The 17,136-nt window shown below is 38.8% G+C and overlaps 1 protein-coding gene across 1 annotated transcript in view; it reads left to right on the forward strand.

Moving 5' to 3' along the window:
- Positions 1-17,136, forward strand: part of LAMA4 (laminin subunit alpha 4) — a 102,005-nt gene that overhangs the window by 72,614 nt on the left and 12,255 nt on the right. The window contains exons 18-28 of the mRNA XM_080615472.1: positions 182-321; positions 1,547-1,720; positions 2,700-2,842; positions 3,169-3,331; positions 5,968-6,101; positions 7,273-7,444; positions 9,254-9,385; positions 10,428-10,570; positions 13,766-13,901; positions 14,821-14,958; positions 16,388-16,521. Of these exons, the coding sequence (XP_080471598.1) occupies positions 182-321; positions 1,547-1,720; positions 2,700-2,842; positions 3,169-3,331; positions 5,968-6,101; positions 7,273-7,444; positions 9,254-9,385; positions 10,428-10,570; positions 13,766-13,901; positions 14,821-14,958; positions 16,388-16,521 (1,609 nt within the window). The remainder of the gene's footprint in view (positions 1-181; positions 322-1,546; positions 1,721-2,699; positions 2,843-3,168; positions 3,332-5,967; positions 6,102-7,272; positions 7,445-9,253; positions 9,386-10,427; positions 10,571-13,765; positions 13,902-14,820; positions 14,959-16,387; positions 16,522-17,136) is intronic.

The raw sequence follows: 17,136 nt of genomic DNA on the forward strand, positions 1-17,136 counted from the left end.
TCTGATAAATCACTGCCCTTTCTGAAATCACTGCCTCACACACTACAGTTAGGACTTGTTCTTGGAGTAAAAGGAAGCAGGTGAGTTAACCTAACAGGCTAAAGAGTAATTTTCCTGGTGTAAAACCAATGTTACAGAGAATTAAAAAAAAAACAAGTTGTCATTTATTTTCTAACTGCAGTGAAGAAACTTACGGAAGTGTTCCCTGAACTCCTGGACAAACTGCGCAGAGTAGAACAGAAGGCACCAGCAAACAATATTTCTTCCAGCATTCAGCGAATCAGAGAGTTAATTGCTCAGACCAGGAGCGTAGCAAGCAAGGTAAAACTTGGATGGGACTTTTGGTTACTAGTGCTGATAGAAATGCATCTTACTAGGAGCTCCACTTTCTCATTTTCTTGCACTATGTTAGAAGCTCAAACCTTGACATTGTCACCTCTCAATGACTGGATAAACAAAGTACCATGGAAGTCATTAAAATCTTTACAGTTGCTATTTGCAAGCAATTAACATTATCCTAGTATTCATGATAGACTACTGCTACTGCAGTAGAAACTTTCATTAAGTAATTGGCACAGCTTTAAAGATGGCCCCAATAACAAAACCATTTAAATCTAAAACTAATAGCTCATTACTCAGCCAGCAGCATTAGTTACAAGCAGTAGTAATTATGGCAATTTAATGCAAACTTTTCTGAGATTACAGTATTTCTCTTTTTTTCTTTTGAATTGATTTTCTGCAGGGTAAGTGAATCTTTGGCTTACACATATTTAATAGAGAAAAACACTTCCATTATCATACATAAATTATGCGTGATTTTTCTGCAGCAAGAACACCAAGGTCAAAAATTAAAACATTATATTTGAATTTATTCAAAGAAATAAAAAATTCAGTGCATTATTGTATGCTCACAATGCTAGAATATGCTGTCTACACACATTACTTCAAAAAAGGAAAAATCAGTATGTGTGCAGTGCTTTACTGTTCTTTAAATGTATTTTGTCATTCAAGCGTATTGTGCTTAAACTTGAAAACATTTCAGTTATGTTGAAGGCATTCTGAACTAAAATTAACATGTTTTAAAATTTTATTAGCAACTCATATATATCACTGTAATGCAAGTAATATAACAGGATTACTTGTGAACAGAAAATTGGTCATACTACTCCCAAAGCAAAGAAATAAATTATGGGTAGAAGTTTTATAGCTATGTAAGAATTTCATTATGTGCCATACATAATGATGTAGCCCTGATTCAAGTAGACACACATCTATATCCTACTGAAATTTAATTTACTTTATGAATATGGTTAGGCACAGTTAATTAGGAGCTTTAATTAATTTTAAAATTAATTCCCTTCATGTTCTTTACTGTGTCTTCCAGAAGTGATTGTTATAAACACACAACTTTGCACGGCCAATATAAAGGTGCCAATTCCGCTCTTGCTGTAAGCAAGGCTGCTGGATAAGTATTCTTGCACGTTTACCTTAAGTAATGTTCCCAGACAGCAATAATGTGTCTCACTTAGCACCCTTGTAACTGCAGGTCCAAGTTTCTATGATGTTTGGAGGCCAATCAGCTGTTGAAGTTAATCCAAAGATCAATGTGGAGGAGCTGAAATCTTTCACTTCCATGAGCTTGTACATCAAGTTTCAGAAAGACAACCCAGAACTGGCAGCGTCTCCAGACAGATTTATTTTGTACCTTGGAAATAAAAACGTAAGAGAATAACTCAGCCAATTTTTATACATGAAAAAGTAAATTAAAATAGGTTTTAAATTCATTTGCCTTTGTTTTTTCCTTCTCACTTTTTCTCTGTGTTTCCAAATAAGAGGTGTCTGCTATATGTCTGTCATTGATTACGTAACAAGCAAAGAGCAGGGGTTCCTGAAACCAGTCCTTGAAACTTCTCACCCCAAACAACGAAGGGTTCTCTCCAAGAAGCAAATTAGACTGCCCGTATAGAGTGCTGCTGTGATTGTCGCTGCTGTGAGCCACACTTGCTATCTCTGCTGCCAGTGCTAAAGCAGTTAATGTCACCCACCTGGCTTCCATGGGGCAGGCATTAATCAGGTGTATGCTGCTGACAGTGTCAATTCCAAACCTCTGAGGTCACAGATAAGCAGGTTTCTGTGGCTGTGGCTTGTATTGCTGTTCTAAACTCTGTACATCACTACTTCGAAACACTTAGAAAAGGTGTATATTCTCATCACCTGTAAGCATTGTGAAATAATTGTTCTTTAAATTGTGGTTCCTAAAAGAAACAAAAAAAATGACACTTCACAAGTCAGGTATAATCCTGGCAAGCTGTTACCAAGGAAGGGTAATATAAACCAAGTTAAACCCCTCTTGGCAGAATATTTAATTGCAGCATAATACCTAGGCTTTAGACAAATGTTTCTTCTTATTTCCTGCATATGACACTGCACACTAAATACTGATGAACAGCTTCCCATTTAACATGACCAATTTATGGTCTCATGATCTTGTATTTACCTCAGCCAAAATAGGTATAAAGTAAAACATCAGAGACATTTTCTGTACAGTTTTATCTGGTGATAGAAAACATTTAGAGAATGACGCTTTTGTTTATTAGTTATATTTAAAGATGTCATTTAGTCTACTAAAGGCCAATCTTTACTAATGTTCTGTATTACATCTCTTTCAAAGTTGACATCCTTCTCCATTGGTGTTATAGGCAAAAACTTACATTGGTCTTGCAATTAAAAATGACAACCTTGTGTACATTTATAATCTGGGAGACGAAGACGTGGAGATACCTCTGGATGCCAAGCCAGTCAGCACCTGGCCTTCTTACTTCAGCATCATCAAAATTGAGAGGTAAAGTGATTCCCCAAAATCAAACAGTTAATAGGAAAAAAAATAAAACAGAAAAGGCTGGATCAGAACAGCACATCAGGAGTCTTCAGTGCCTGGTTCTACTCCTCCTGAAGTAAATGGAAATTCTATTTGCTTTTAGAGATCCAGGACACAAGGGACTACGGGGGGGGGGGACAAGAAAGTGTCTCTGGTTTCTCCCTTCCCTTTCCCCCAGAGTACCAGTCTTCTAGTAAGGAAATACAAACCCTTCCTGGAGTTAGAGGCTTGCTTGTTCTGTTTTAAGTCTAACCAACACGAAACTCTTCCCTTGCAATTTCATTCTACAGGATTGGAAGACATGGCAAAATGTTTTTAACTGTGCCCAGTCTTAGCAGCACTGCTGAAGAAAAATTCATCAAAAAGGGAGAGGCTCTTGGTCCTGGCTCTCTCCTTAATTTGGAACCTGAAAATGCTGTTTTCTATGTTGGTGGAGTGCCTCCAGACTTCAAGGTTGGTCAGATAAACACTCTGTATTCAAAATTAAGTAATGCAAACTTATCTTGCTGGGCTAGATACACAGAAATGGTTAATAAATAAAATGTCCTTATTTAGTCACTTATCATCTTAGAACTCCATCTTCTAGCCTCTGTGAAAACTACTATTTTCTCTATGATCATAGATCACGATCATACATATATGATCTGATCCCTTTTAGCTGTCATTCAAGTTTTCTGAAATGTAATAAGAAAAAAGCTTGCTAGCTGTTAAGTGGTATGCCTAAATTAAGGGCTATTAGTCCAGCTTAACAAAATCTGCAGGCTACCAAGCTTTTTCAATGCTAATGAGTCCTCAGTGCTTACAACTTCTCTTTTACAACTGTCACAAAAACTAAAAGTAATATATTTTTAATATTAGGACAGTGGTAAACTAGCAGTGTAGTGATTTGTTTGAATGCAAATTATCATTGGCTTAAATCCAGCCTTCCAACAGCATGAAGACTTGCATATGCAAAAAATATGAAGACAATTGCTTCATTCTAGTTCCTAATAGTCAGCATGAATTAGCACCTCACTTATATGCTCCTGTGAAAGTACCAGGTTCTCTTTTTGGATTTAGAAATTGTTATGAACAACCCTGGCTATGAAAACTGCATGGCTGAATGAAAACATACTTTAAAAGACTTTAAATATTAAATTCTCTAAGCTAACTAGTAGGTGCTAAAAACATCCAACTACTGTTCCACAAGCAGCCCTCCTAACAACATTAAAACAAAGATTAACTCAATACACGTACATATTCTTCAGCTTTTGCATTACTGTGACTACCAGACATATGCCATGGTCTGAATTTTAGATTACTGGGCCCTGGGTGTAAATTGCCTGAGAAAAGGACTGAGGACTGAACAAGAGTTGCACACACACACAAAAGAAGTAATCTGACAAATGGATCCTCCAGGTGTGCTCCAGAGCAGGGCAGAGGAAAGGAGAATACTAAAAAGTGAAGGAAAATTGGAAGAGGAATGGGAAGAAAAGGATTCATGGAATTGTTTCATAAGCATATAGGTCTCCTCTCCCTTAAGAATGGACACCTCACATTTTCATTTATTAACATACAGTCTTATATGCTGAAAGCTTTTGCCTTTGCTTCCCTGTTACATACATTGTAAGTATGAAATGTACCACTTACCCATTACAAGTTTCTTACTTAACATAATTTAACAGAAGAAACAAAATAAAAAAAAAAAGGAAACATGATAATTTAACATCATGGTTTAAGCCCAGCCGGCAACTCAGAACCACGCAGCCACTTGCTCACTCCCCCCCTTCTTCCTCCCCTCACTCCCAGAGGGATGGGGAGGAGAATCGAAAGAATGTAACTCCCACGTGTTGAGATAAGAACAGTCCAGTAACTAAGGTATAACACAAACCACTGCTGCTACCACCAATAATAATAACGATAAGGGAAATAACAAGGGAAGAGAATTACAACCACTCACCACCTGCTGACCAATACACAACCTGACCCAAGCAGTGATCTAACCCTTCCGGGTAACTCCCCCCAGTTTATATAGTGGACATGACATGCTGTGGTATGGAATACCTCTTTGGCTAGTCAGGGTCAGGTGTCCTGTCTCTGCTTTCTCCTGCCTTCCCCTCCTCCCTGGCAGAGCATGAGACCAAGAAAGTCCTTGGTCAGAATAAACATTACTTAACAACAATTAAAAACATCGGTGTTATCAGCGCTGTTCCCAGGCTGAAAGTCGAAACCACAGCACTGCACCAGCTACTAAGGAGAAAAATGACTGCTACTGCTGAACCCAGGACATTTACCAAATATATCTGTGGTGCAGATAGGATCTCATTTTCTCTTATAGCTATACATGTTCTGCATTGCTGTTGTACCATTATTATTATTATATGGAAAGCACAATGGAAATAATGAGAAGCTGAAAAAAAATTACTGGCCGTGATCAGACTCTGAAGTACAAGAGGTGTTATTAATATCATGTCTCGTGTACTTCAGAGGTGTATAGGGCAAAGTATCTTAATATTAAAAGAATGATTCACAAGCTCTGCCAGCTTTATTCTTTTGTATTTTTCCACTCATCAATGTGGCTATTTAAATTCCATTTGCAGTGACCTTTGTTAAAAGGAGTTTCTATATCCTGCTAACTATTCAAAATAATACCTATTGAGAATTAGCCACTAGTACAGACTTTGAATCCAAGTCTTCTGGGCTTAAAGATCCCATTTCTCTCTCTTTCATCATGGTATTAAATTATTTTTCTGGCAGTGAATGGTGCCTATACATTAGACATGAAATATCTACTGAGAAATTCAAATACATTGAGCAAGACCTGTGATTAGTCAAATCTTAACCCTTTTCCCCAAGTGTTCTCCCTGTAAAACTACAAAAAGTTTTTGTTTGCAGTTGCCTTACCTGACCTATTGTTCTCACTGCAAGACCATTTATGTGCTCTATTTTAATTTACAGCACAATGGCCACATCATTCCAAGGTAGCATCATCCCACTTGTTTCAAATATGAAGAGCACAGACAAAACTGACCTCAGGCACAAATGCTTTTGTGATATCTAAATAAAGAGTGTGACCTTTCTCCTTTTATTTTTCCTCGCCCTCTGCACAGCTCCCTCCTAGCTTAAACTTACCTGGCTTCATCGGCTGCCTTGAACTGGCTACCCTGAACGATGATGTGATCAGCCTATACAACTTCAAGCGCGTCTATAACATCGACACCACCACATCGCCACCTTGTGCCAGGTAGGGAACCGTCACACCGTCACTCTGCTCCTCTGGTTTGTTTCAAGAGCCAGTCCGAGTGGCTCATTCCTGGTTTAGATTACAAACGTGAGGATGGTACTGAGTTGTCCAGAAGGTATCTGGCCACTTTTTAACTCCTAGTTGTATCAACAAGCCGAATTTATATATGAGATTTGGGCTCGATGATCCTTACAGGTCCCTTCTAACTTCAGATATTCTGTGGTCTGCTGCTGTCTTCATCACTATCTCACAGCCTTACTCACACCTTCAAAAGGGAAACTGCTATGTTAGCTGGGGCATGATCTAGGTTCCCTCCTTACCCCTGCTACTGGCCCAGGACAGAACTGCTCCTGACTCGAATCCTGTCACTGCAAGTGATGCAGCCTCAGCCAGTTAGCCCCAGTGCACCCAGTAAACTTGAGTGCAGTCTCATTCCCAGCTAGCAAAGGTAACTTTTGTACAGGTAACTTCCTGTACAGACGTTACCTTTCTGCCATACACTCTTAAACCCACAACAGAAATTTGTCAGATAAGCCACTCACAAACTGGGAAATACAGCCCCTGAAATACAAGTGAACAGCAACCACGTTGTTCATTTAGCACAGACATAGCAGACATTTTGTTCCTATAACAGGCAACAACAGTAGAATCTCTCTATACAAATTATAGGAGACAAACTTGCAGCTCTCACTGGGAAAAAATGCAGGAGGTTGCTGGCACAGAGCAAATGATTGCTTCCCATGACACTCTCTCCGGAAGCACAAGCTGCAGCTCTCCAGGACAGTGCATGCTGCAAAGCCCACGCTCGGCTAAAAGCCTCAGAGAATTGAAATGGGTTTCTGCACAAACTGGGCAAGATCTTAATAGAAATATGTGTATCCCCATAATGAGGAGGTGTCGTGGGCCTGCATGACAAGGATGAGCAAAGCATTTACCTGTCCTCTACATATAACACAGGACAAAAGTACAATGTGATGATGAAGGAGTTAGATACACCTTCAAAGAGACACACTAGTTTTAGAGAAAAATCCCAGAAAGAATTTGAAATAAAATAGTCAATCTCACTGCTTCCAGGAAGAAGTAGCAGTTCAGACAAGTTAAAGGCCTTCAAATTTCTACAAATTAAAATGGGTATATGCCAAATATTACTTCCCTGCTTGCTTTTTCATAGAAATAAGTTGGCTTTCACCCAGAGCCGGGCTGTGAGCTATTTCTTTGATGGCTCTGGCTACGCCTTGGCAAGAAACATTGAGAGAAGGGGAAGATTCAGCCAGGTGACTCGGTTTGACATAGAAGTTCGAACACCTACAGACAATGGATTGATCCTGCTGATGATTAATGGGGTGAGTACCAAATCCTGTTGGCATCCTTTATCTATGAGAACTACATGTTGCCTAGTACTTAGAATATCATGGAAAATACAAAATGCTTATGTCCTGACATTTACGTTCTGGAAAGAAGAAATACTTCGTGTTCATCTCATGTACATTAGGAGGGAATTAGAACTTGATCTGCAAAGGCCCAAGGAAGCTGAGGCCCTGAGTTGGACTCTGCTGTCATCCAGAGACAGTCAGTCCAGTCATACTCTTGTGATGATACTTTGAGAGAGACTCCTTAACTTTGAGTTAAGCCCAGTAGTTGCCCCTTTATTTAAATGTGAATGCATAGTCAAAGCAATAGGAAATTTCTGCAAGTAACTCCCATTAAGCAGCCACTTTGTGGTAGTTGGCACTTTATAATAATGTCTCAGGGTATACTAGAGTTAAATATTTAAGTTTCTGAAAACAGAAAGTAGCCAAAAATAAAGGCTTGATCCAAATATCACCAGCTGCTTAGAGGTTTGAGGGTGTTTCAGACTCTGTAAGGGCTTGAAGAGAGTAGACTCCACATGCAAATAAATATCCTCTGAAGACAAACTGGGATTTTTTTTTTTCTTTGGGAACCTACACATCAAGCTCCCAAGCCCTGTATGGGTTACAACTTCGTAAAGCCACAGAAAACATTTTACTATGTAGATGCTCTCCACAGATACATGTGTGTTACAGTGGAAACTGCAATCAAGTTGGATGTTAGCTGTGGAAGACCATGCCTGCCCACAGGCACTTTTAGAAGGACTGTGTACGACAGTCCATTATTCAATTCTGCAAAGGCAGCTCATAAATATTCTGGATGTAATCACTGTTTCATTTTTAAACTGTGCAAAACAAACCCAAGTGACAGTTTCATTTTAAAGCACTAGATTAAAGCCTACTTTTGCTACTTTAAGTAATGACTTCTGAAGGTGGACTTATTTGTGTCAGAGACAGCAGTACTTGGCCTGCAGTAGATTTTGAGAATTATTGTTCCCATGTTTCCATTAGGCATGGGAACACGAGGATGAACACTAGGAGAGAAGACAAACATTAGCTTTGAAAGCATTAACCCAGATGCACAGTTGCTATAAACTGTCCTTTCTGCTTCTTTATGTTCAGTTTTGGAACAAGGCTAATTCTATGGTACAGATCTTCATTTCAAGCACTCCCTAAAGGTTTTCTGAAGTAGAGCTCCTGCTTATAAAGTTTAAGTCACCCAGTCACAAAACAGAAGCCAAACTATGAAGCAGGAACAGTCAGGAAATCCAAAAACCAAATACACAGTAAATACACTCTAGCTATTTCTCAGCCTTCAGCAAATACATCAGTGCTGATCAGGGCTGTGAGAAGATATAATCCTGAGCTATTACATGCGTCCTGACAGAAGCTGCTAATGCAGATCCAGCCATTCAAGCACAACATCCTAGCACTTTTTCCAGTACAGCGTCTTTCATTTGGGGCATGTGGTATTACTAAGACAGTAAATAGATGCGTTTGCTTTAGGAATACATTGCTGGTAAAGAATATCGATATTACTGTAATACCAAATCCTATTTCTACAGGAAAACAGTTCACTAAGTCTTCAAATAAGTGCTGTTTACCACTTATGTGTGCACAACTATATGTACACATATATTATATACATCAAAACAACCCAGAAACTGTGCTACAGTATCGCAAATAAAAAGACCTCTTCCCAGCATGCTTTTCACAATGACAGACACTCTCATAACACTGTTCATTTTTTTTATTACTGCCACAATCATAGTGCTTTTCTGACTGCTGTTTTGTTTTATACAGAGTATGTTCTTCAGTCTAGAGATGCACAATGGTTTCTTGTACCTCCGCTATGACTTCGGTTTCAGCACCGGTCCTGTGTTACTAGAGGACTCCATGAAGAAGGCTCAGATTAACGACGCTAAATTTCATGAGGTAGAGATGTGGTTACAATCACAGCCATTTGACCAACTATCCCAGTAGTTCCAAAGCAGCCATAACTCGCTCCAACATCAGTGAAAGGAGAAAAGTATGAGGGCCTAGATGGTGATGCAGTAGAGCAGGCAGAAGAGTAGAGCACCCACATGCCTGCCTTGCATGTGAAGGAGCACATGCAAGTCCCACCACTACTGAGTGGTAGAAAGGGAAGGCTCTCCCTGCCCTCCTGGTAAATCACTGCTTGTGGACAGATTCCTCATCTTACTAGCCAAGGACAGGGCAATTCACATAGGAGAAAAAGTTATATTAATTTAAAATGAAATTATATCCGGGACAACTATATCCTTCAAATGTACAACTCTCCTCAACTAAAAATGCATCCTTATGTTAACTTGACCATCTTAGTTATTGTATTGCAAGAAATACAGCATTTTTCATTACATGGGAAGGGAAAATTCATTTTATAGCAGTCATTTAAATATGTATGTAATAAATATATACATATACATTTAAACATGTGTAACTGACAGTGACAGTAGCAAATCCCTCTCAGTGTCCTGCTTCTCCTGCCATTTACTTGGTGTAAATCCAAAGTCTGATTCTTGATCCACAATGACAGCTACAATTCTGTTCAACACATTTTAGCAGTGCACAATTAAGCCTTTTACACTTTGACAATGAAAAAAAGTTTGTAAGAAGTATTCCCTAACTTCTTAGATAAATCAAGAAAGCACTCTTAAATTAATGGAGCTTACCTGTTTGCTGCAGTGTGGAGTTTGATATGGGCTACTTACATGTGGATTTATTTGTAAGTGAAATATCCTGTGGTTTCAGTCATTGGAGAAATTGTGACATCAAAATAAGCTCCCTCCTAGTAATTGTTGTCGGCCTCTCCCAATTTACAAACAACTTTTTTTGATAAATGGGAGGAACTTTCAAACAAAAAGATAGAAAGATGCAATCAATTTTGCAAAATCACCATGACAACTTACACAAGATGACATTTTGGGCACTTGTAAGCACATGTTTTTCTTTACAGATTTCTATTATATATCATAATTCTAAGAAGATGATCTTGGTAGTAGACAGGCGACATATAAAAAGTGTGGACAATGAAAGAACAGCAATGCCATTCACAGACATCTACATTGGAGGAGCACCTGCTGAGGTCTTGCACTCCAGGTTGGTTTGTAATCATTATCTTGAAGTAATCATCATACTTATGTTTTCTGACCCATACTGAAGTGCTTACAATAAAACATTTTTCCCAGCCTCAATACTTGTAAACAAGCCCTTGGACACCCTTCTAAGTGTCTCTCAGAGCTCTGAAGTACCAAGGGTTAGGCTTGACCCAGCACAGGTAAATTTTGCTGAAACTGGTCTAGTTTTAAGGTAACAGACTGTTGTCTTCTTAAACCAAAATGTCATTTTCAAAGAACACATGAATACACAGAATCACTGTTCCTCCTTGCTCTGCAAAAAGTGATTTTTGTAAAATAGCAGTGCACTGGCTGAAGACCCTCTACCAACTGCATTTTCGAATCTAAAGATGGTATTTTTCCTGCCATGTCCTTCACTTCTGATCCACCTCAGGCTCTCTCCTGACCCAAGCCAGCTGGCTCTATGTAGGCGTGGGAAGAAAAGAAAAAGTCTCATTTTCCCATCGTACCATTTGACAGAAGCCAAGTTTAATCTCACTGGACTGTATAACTATCATTTCCTGCAGTGGGAATCTCCCGGACCAGGGTCATGCTCTAGGACAGCACACTGGCTACTTGAAGAAGGGTACGCTCTTCTGACAGGCAATATTCATTCCTGAGGTCAGATAGCAAGGCCAGCATTTTCAGAAGGGCTCCAACTGCTGTTTCAAGTGTCACAACTGCTAACAGCAATACCATCCCTCTCTAAAATACTCCCTATGTAAAAAAAATAAAGGGAAGATAGCAAATGCTGCACAATAGTTTCTAGTAGTGGCAGATCTCCTGAAACCTTCTTTTGTTGTCAGGAGAGCCTGCTGAATCGATAAATAATGTCTGAGACATAAACCACTTACAGATTAAGCTAGGGACAAACTTCATGTAAAGAAAACTGATGTCTTTCAATGCCATGCAATTATCTGAACACACAAACAAAATTGTGGGCAAGGGCGAAGGAGTATGTAATTTATCTGGCCTTTCAAATAGTTCTTTACAAAGGTCTGTCATAAGGGGCTATTAAGAAAACTAGTGGGGTGAAGAGGGGAAAGCCTTGCAGTGGATTAGAAAGCAGCTGGGAAAGAGAAAATAGGATGTAGGAGTAACTCTTCAATTTTCCCAGTATATAAAGTCTATAGCATATGCCCAAAAGATGTCTCTTTGGGCTGCTATTAAATACATTAATGATCTAGAAATCAATGACAAAAGGATGGTAAAAATTACTTTGGTTAATCAAGCCTAGAGAACACTGAAAAAGCCCAGAAGGACCTAGAAATTTAGGCAGTTAAGCAGCTCAATGGCAGATGAGACTCGTTCACAAATGTAGGATACAAGATAAATTACAGGAATTATGCTCAGAATTCTCTGAGTGAAGTGCGGTTATCTTGCAAAACACCTGGAAGGTACTGTCAAAGCAGTAAAAATAGCATCTCAGTAAATAAGTTGTACCAGAAGAAAATCCATAGGAATTGTAAAAATATGATCCATTATAATATTGAAAAATCCATACAGAAATTATTTAAGCAGAGCTACACCTTTGTCTTTGATACTGTACTCAGCTTTGGTTCTCATGACAAGGACAGACAGTAAGAAATATGGTCCAACTGTGGTGACATCACTCCATTTTCATCAGGAAGCCTAAGTCAGTATTAGAATTATATGATCTACTAATGATCTACTACTATCTTTCTACTACTACTACTACCTACTTCTGATATTTATGCATCCTTTCTCTAGACAGACTTACATTTAATTGACATTGGGGGGCAGCAACAGGGAGGGAAACTAGCTCTAGTCTTAGAGGATGAGCTTCATATTCTTTCAAAGCAGTGTATTGTAATTCACTTCAACAGAACCTTCCTTTGTCAACTGCATTTTTTCCCAAGTAAATGAATCTGGAAGTACCATTGTATGTTATTTTTCTCCCACCTGCATAAAGGAGAAAGCTATGGGTATTTAGGAGTACTAGGCACTTGGAACTATTAGGAAACGAACTCAGAAGCCTCTCTTTAGGTTAAAGTCTATCTTCTATAGTTCCTGTTGCTCCTAGAAAATGTTGTTAATTTAATGGCATTTAACAGAAAGGCATATTTGTGGCATCCAGCCAGTCACATTGTGAATCAGAGTAGAGATCAAACACTGACTGATACTTCACACTTTGACTCCAAATCGCAGTGAGGACTGCAGGAGCCTTCCCGTCTACTTTGTCTTCCTGCTGATTCCACTGAGGGGCAGATTAAGCCCCTACAGCGCTTCTCCTCTCACCTTATTTCAGACATGTAAATTTTTGCTGTTTCACTTGATGGTCTATTATTGCCGATTTAGAAAAATAATCATTTCCAGAGCCTGATTCATCCCTTGTGTTTCAATGTCTACCTTACAATAACTCATAGACAACTAGTACAGAAGCAGATGTCAACACTGTCAGTATCATCTCATGTGAGGTGAGAAGAATCCCACTGTTAAAATACATCCTGTCAAAAGAATGAAAACTGTTTACAGGTTGCCATGTCAAAACTCCAGATTTCACACTCATTCCTGTATATTAGTTTCTTAGTTGAAAAACTTAGAGCAGTGAGAAGGAGCAGCTGCGATACACTGCTGTGCTCTCTATCTCAAACCTGACATAAACAGGATCCTGGAAGCCCACCCACTGCTCTCATTTACAATTACGTAAAAAGCTGCTCATCAGCAAGCAGCATTTACTTTTACTTCCCTGACCTCTGTTACTGTTGTTCATTAAGAAATAGAGATCCCTTTGCTTTCAAAGGCAAGAATGGAGCTTGCTCATAAAAGCAAGACAGGAAAACTAAGCCAGAACTTTTCTAAAATAATAAAAAAATGTGCTAGAACTCCATTGATTTTCACTAAAAGTGGGTAGAAATACTTTTTAAAAGAATGTATTTTTATTTCAGCAGCTATTTTTATCTTTTTTAAGTTACTCTATATGGATTTCCTCTCTGAACTCTCATATATTTCTCATTATTACAACTGGTGCATTTTGACTTTTCAAAACTCATAATGTGGTTAATTAGTTGTTTTACATAAAGATGCAGGAACCGGGCACTAGTGAAGCAAACGACTGAGGGTATTCTAAGTCTTACAAAACACCTTGGTGATAAAAGTCTGTTCAGAAAGGCAAGGGCTATCTAACTGCAGCTTGTTTGGCATTGTTTTCTAACAGCATCAGATCACATCTGGCAGGAAGTATTGGCTTTAAAGGCTGCATGAAGGGTTTCCAGTTCCAAAAGAAGGATTTCAACTTGCTAGAAGAACCAGGAACCCTGGGAATCAGTTATGGGTGCCCAGAGGATTCACTGGTAAGTGTAACATCATGTGTGAAATCTGAAACAAATTGTGTGCTCTATTCTGAAAGGAAATATTCCAACGTAATTTATTTTTTCTTAAAGAAACAAGGAGAATTGTCTTCACATGCATCCTAATACAGATGTATGAAATGAAAAAGACAGCAAGATATTCACCCTTCAAATGAGTTCTCCCCTTAAGTTAGGCCAGCTCTTCCTTTGTGATAGACAAAAAACCAACCGTACCAGCATTAACACTGAGAAAATGGCCATTTCGCTTCTGATCCCTTCCATCATTCATGATTTGTCCATTACAATGCAAAGCTGGAAAATCTAAACAGTGTTTGTGTTCTTTATCTTATGGCTATGTCTATCCAAAGCCATGTTCTGAACCTGTGGAGATGAAGGACCCCACCACTTGTAGAACTCTTCACACAACCTCACTTTCTGTCAAGGAGGAAGCTAACTGCAATTTGCCCAACCTCGGACCCAGTTAAACCCTGATACTCAGAGGATTATAGATCACCATGTCCAAAACGCTTCCACTCCACCCAAGCACTCAGTGCAGCACACAAACTAATATATCACATGTTGAGATGGTGGCTCAGTGCCACACAGCTCAGACATGGACTTGAGCCCCCTGTGCTTCTAGCCTTCATGCTCACTAACATCAGCAGGCTTAGGATGAGGCCAAGAATCCCAGGAAACTGAGAATGAATTGGCTACACCTTCCTAAGACTTTCACAGCATGCAAGAGAAATCCTGTATGAATCAGGTTAAGAAACACAGGAAAAATTGAAGAATAGAACTGAACTGGCAGCATCTTTAAAAAAAAAAAAAAAAAAAAAAAACAAACCAAGAAATAGCTTCATTCTTTTTATGACTTGAATGTTTTCTGAGTTTTATTTGTAATTTTGTTTTATGTAATATGCAGATGTCTCGCAAAGCATATTTCAATGGAGAGAGCTTCATTTCATCAAGCCAAAAAGTTTCCCTCTTTAATGAATTTGAAGGAGGCTTTAATTTCCGGACATTGCAGCCCAACGGGCTACTGTTTTACTATTCTGAAGGAGTGAGTATATATTTCTTCTCAATTAGTTTTCTTTTATCCTTGCATTGTTTCCCAGGAGAATACTAACGGAATAATACAATTTCTTGCTTCATGATTTCATAACAGAGAAGGCAATCTGCAATGTAGAAGCATCCACTGATGATCTCATTTTCACAGTTCGCATTTGATCTACAGATGAAAACTAGCAATGCTTAGACATTATTCTGATGTTGTGAAGAGAATTTGATCATATGCCTAGAATTAGTATGTACTTGTGCTCAATAAAGTCCTTGGGGCAGAAATGCACAGTGGATCTTGCTGTGCTAGGCAGCACTGCAATCCCTATTTGGACCTGTAGGTGCTACCAACGTACAAATGACATTAAGAGCCTGACATTTTCCATCCAGGGACAAACCCCTAGAAGCAAAGGGGAAGTTTGTTTGAATTAGTGGGATGGTATTTTGAGCATTGGTGACTTGACAGAAATCAGTCAGAAAGCCGCCTGTATTCCCAGATGGTACTTAGACTGGGAAAAGCTGCACTTAAGAATGTCTCTTTGCAGCTATGGGAAGCCAGACTGCTCTAAATGCCCCCTTGAGAGGTGTGATGTAGGCAGAAATATGGACTTGCACTCCCAAAATGGTGTGTGAGCCAGAGTGATTCCAAGATCCTGCAGGCCCAGACTGACATCTGTAGCAAGCATGAGCTCCGATGACAGAACATTTGCAACCACCCCCAAATGTCTGCTTTGCCACACTTGCAGATCATCAGCAGTGCAGCAGGGAAGGCCGTATGACACTAATAACCACTCCTCAACTTTTACATTTTACAGTCTGGAGTATTAGCTTAAATTGAGATCAGTAACCATGTCGGTTATCCACATCATTTGCATAAATGAGGCCTTCTGATTTTAACTCAAAAGCTCTAATCCTATGAGGTGCCAAGTGCCCTACTTAACAAATGGAGGTTCAGCTATTTACCACTTGACAGAATGAGACATGATGATTCCTACCAGTGCAGACAGGCAGCCTTTGCTTTAAAGGAACAGAGTATTCCTGCTATGACGCAGGATGATCCTGGAAAGGAAAAAATATATGTACCTTCTGCCAGTGGGAATCTTGCAGTAACAGCTGCTCTATACAGTACCAGGTGTACTAGAAACACGAATGAAATGTAAACACCATACATCCATGTTAGATGGAAGGAGCTCATATGACAGTTACATGAGAAAATCAGCAGGAGAATTCCCAGAATTCAGGCTTAAAAAAACAGTAAGAATATCAATTCTAATGAGATTATCTCCTATTTTGCTTCTCAGTGTACCTTTCTTGTGTGTAAAGCACAAATGGGTAAAACAGCAGGAAGGAAAATAAATACAACCGGAAAATACACAGAACTGTTAATTTTTCTGTTACAGTTGCTTATGAAATTGGTTTTGTTTGTATTTCAGTCAGATGTATTATCCATCTCTATGGACAGAGGTGCTGTGGTTTTAAATGCAAGTGGAATAAAAATTCAATCACCAGACCGAAATTACAACGATGGAAAAACCCACTTCATCGTTACTTCTGTAACCCCAGAAAGGTAAAGCTGGCCAGCATCTTTTGTTCCCTATCTTTACAATATAAATATTGCTGGCAAAGCACACTATCATTCAATATTCACTTTCAAAGTGTTGTTTATGTGGGGTTTTTTGAAGTAGTATGTTTCACTGATCAATCCAGTTAAAAAAATACAAAGTCAAAAATCTACATGATTGAAAACTGGCCAGCTTGGCCTGAGCACGAGATGATGGGAATTTTTAGTAAAACTAAAATTATATTTTCCTCTAAAAGCTTAGTCCTTTTTTGCCCTCAGGTATGAAAGCAGTTTAATATAATTTAAGACTAGCATGAGATTAATTTTTCAGCAGGATTGATTGTCCTATTCGTTAAAGCAATTCCAAATTGACCCTGAAGTAATTGAGACATCTTCACAAAAAGTATCCATTTGGGATATATACAGTGCAACATGTTTGAAATATTTTTAGCACAGACAGACACAAATGTAAGACTAAACATAGTAATAGGGAATAAGCGTTCATATATGCTTTTTAAAAAACTTGAAGGCATTGTTTTGTTGGCACATATTACATTCAATTATACATAAAATTTTCTTAGAGGATCAAATAATCAAAGCATCTTTCTTCAAGAATCTTGT

This window comes from Psittacula echo (assembly GCF_963264785.1).
Source record: "Psittacula echo genome assembly, chromosome: 4".
Taxonomy (NCBI): Eukaryota; Metazoa; Chordata; class Aves; order Psittaciformes; family Psittacidae; genus Psittacula; species Psittacula echo.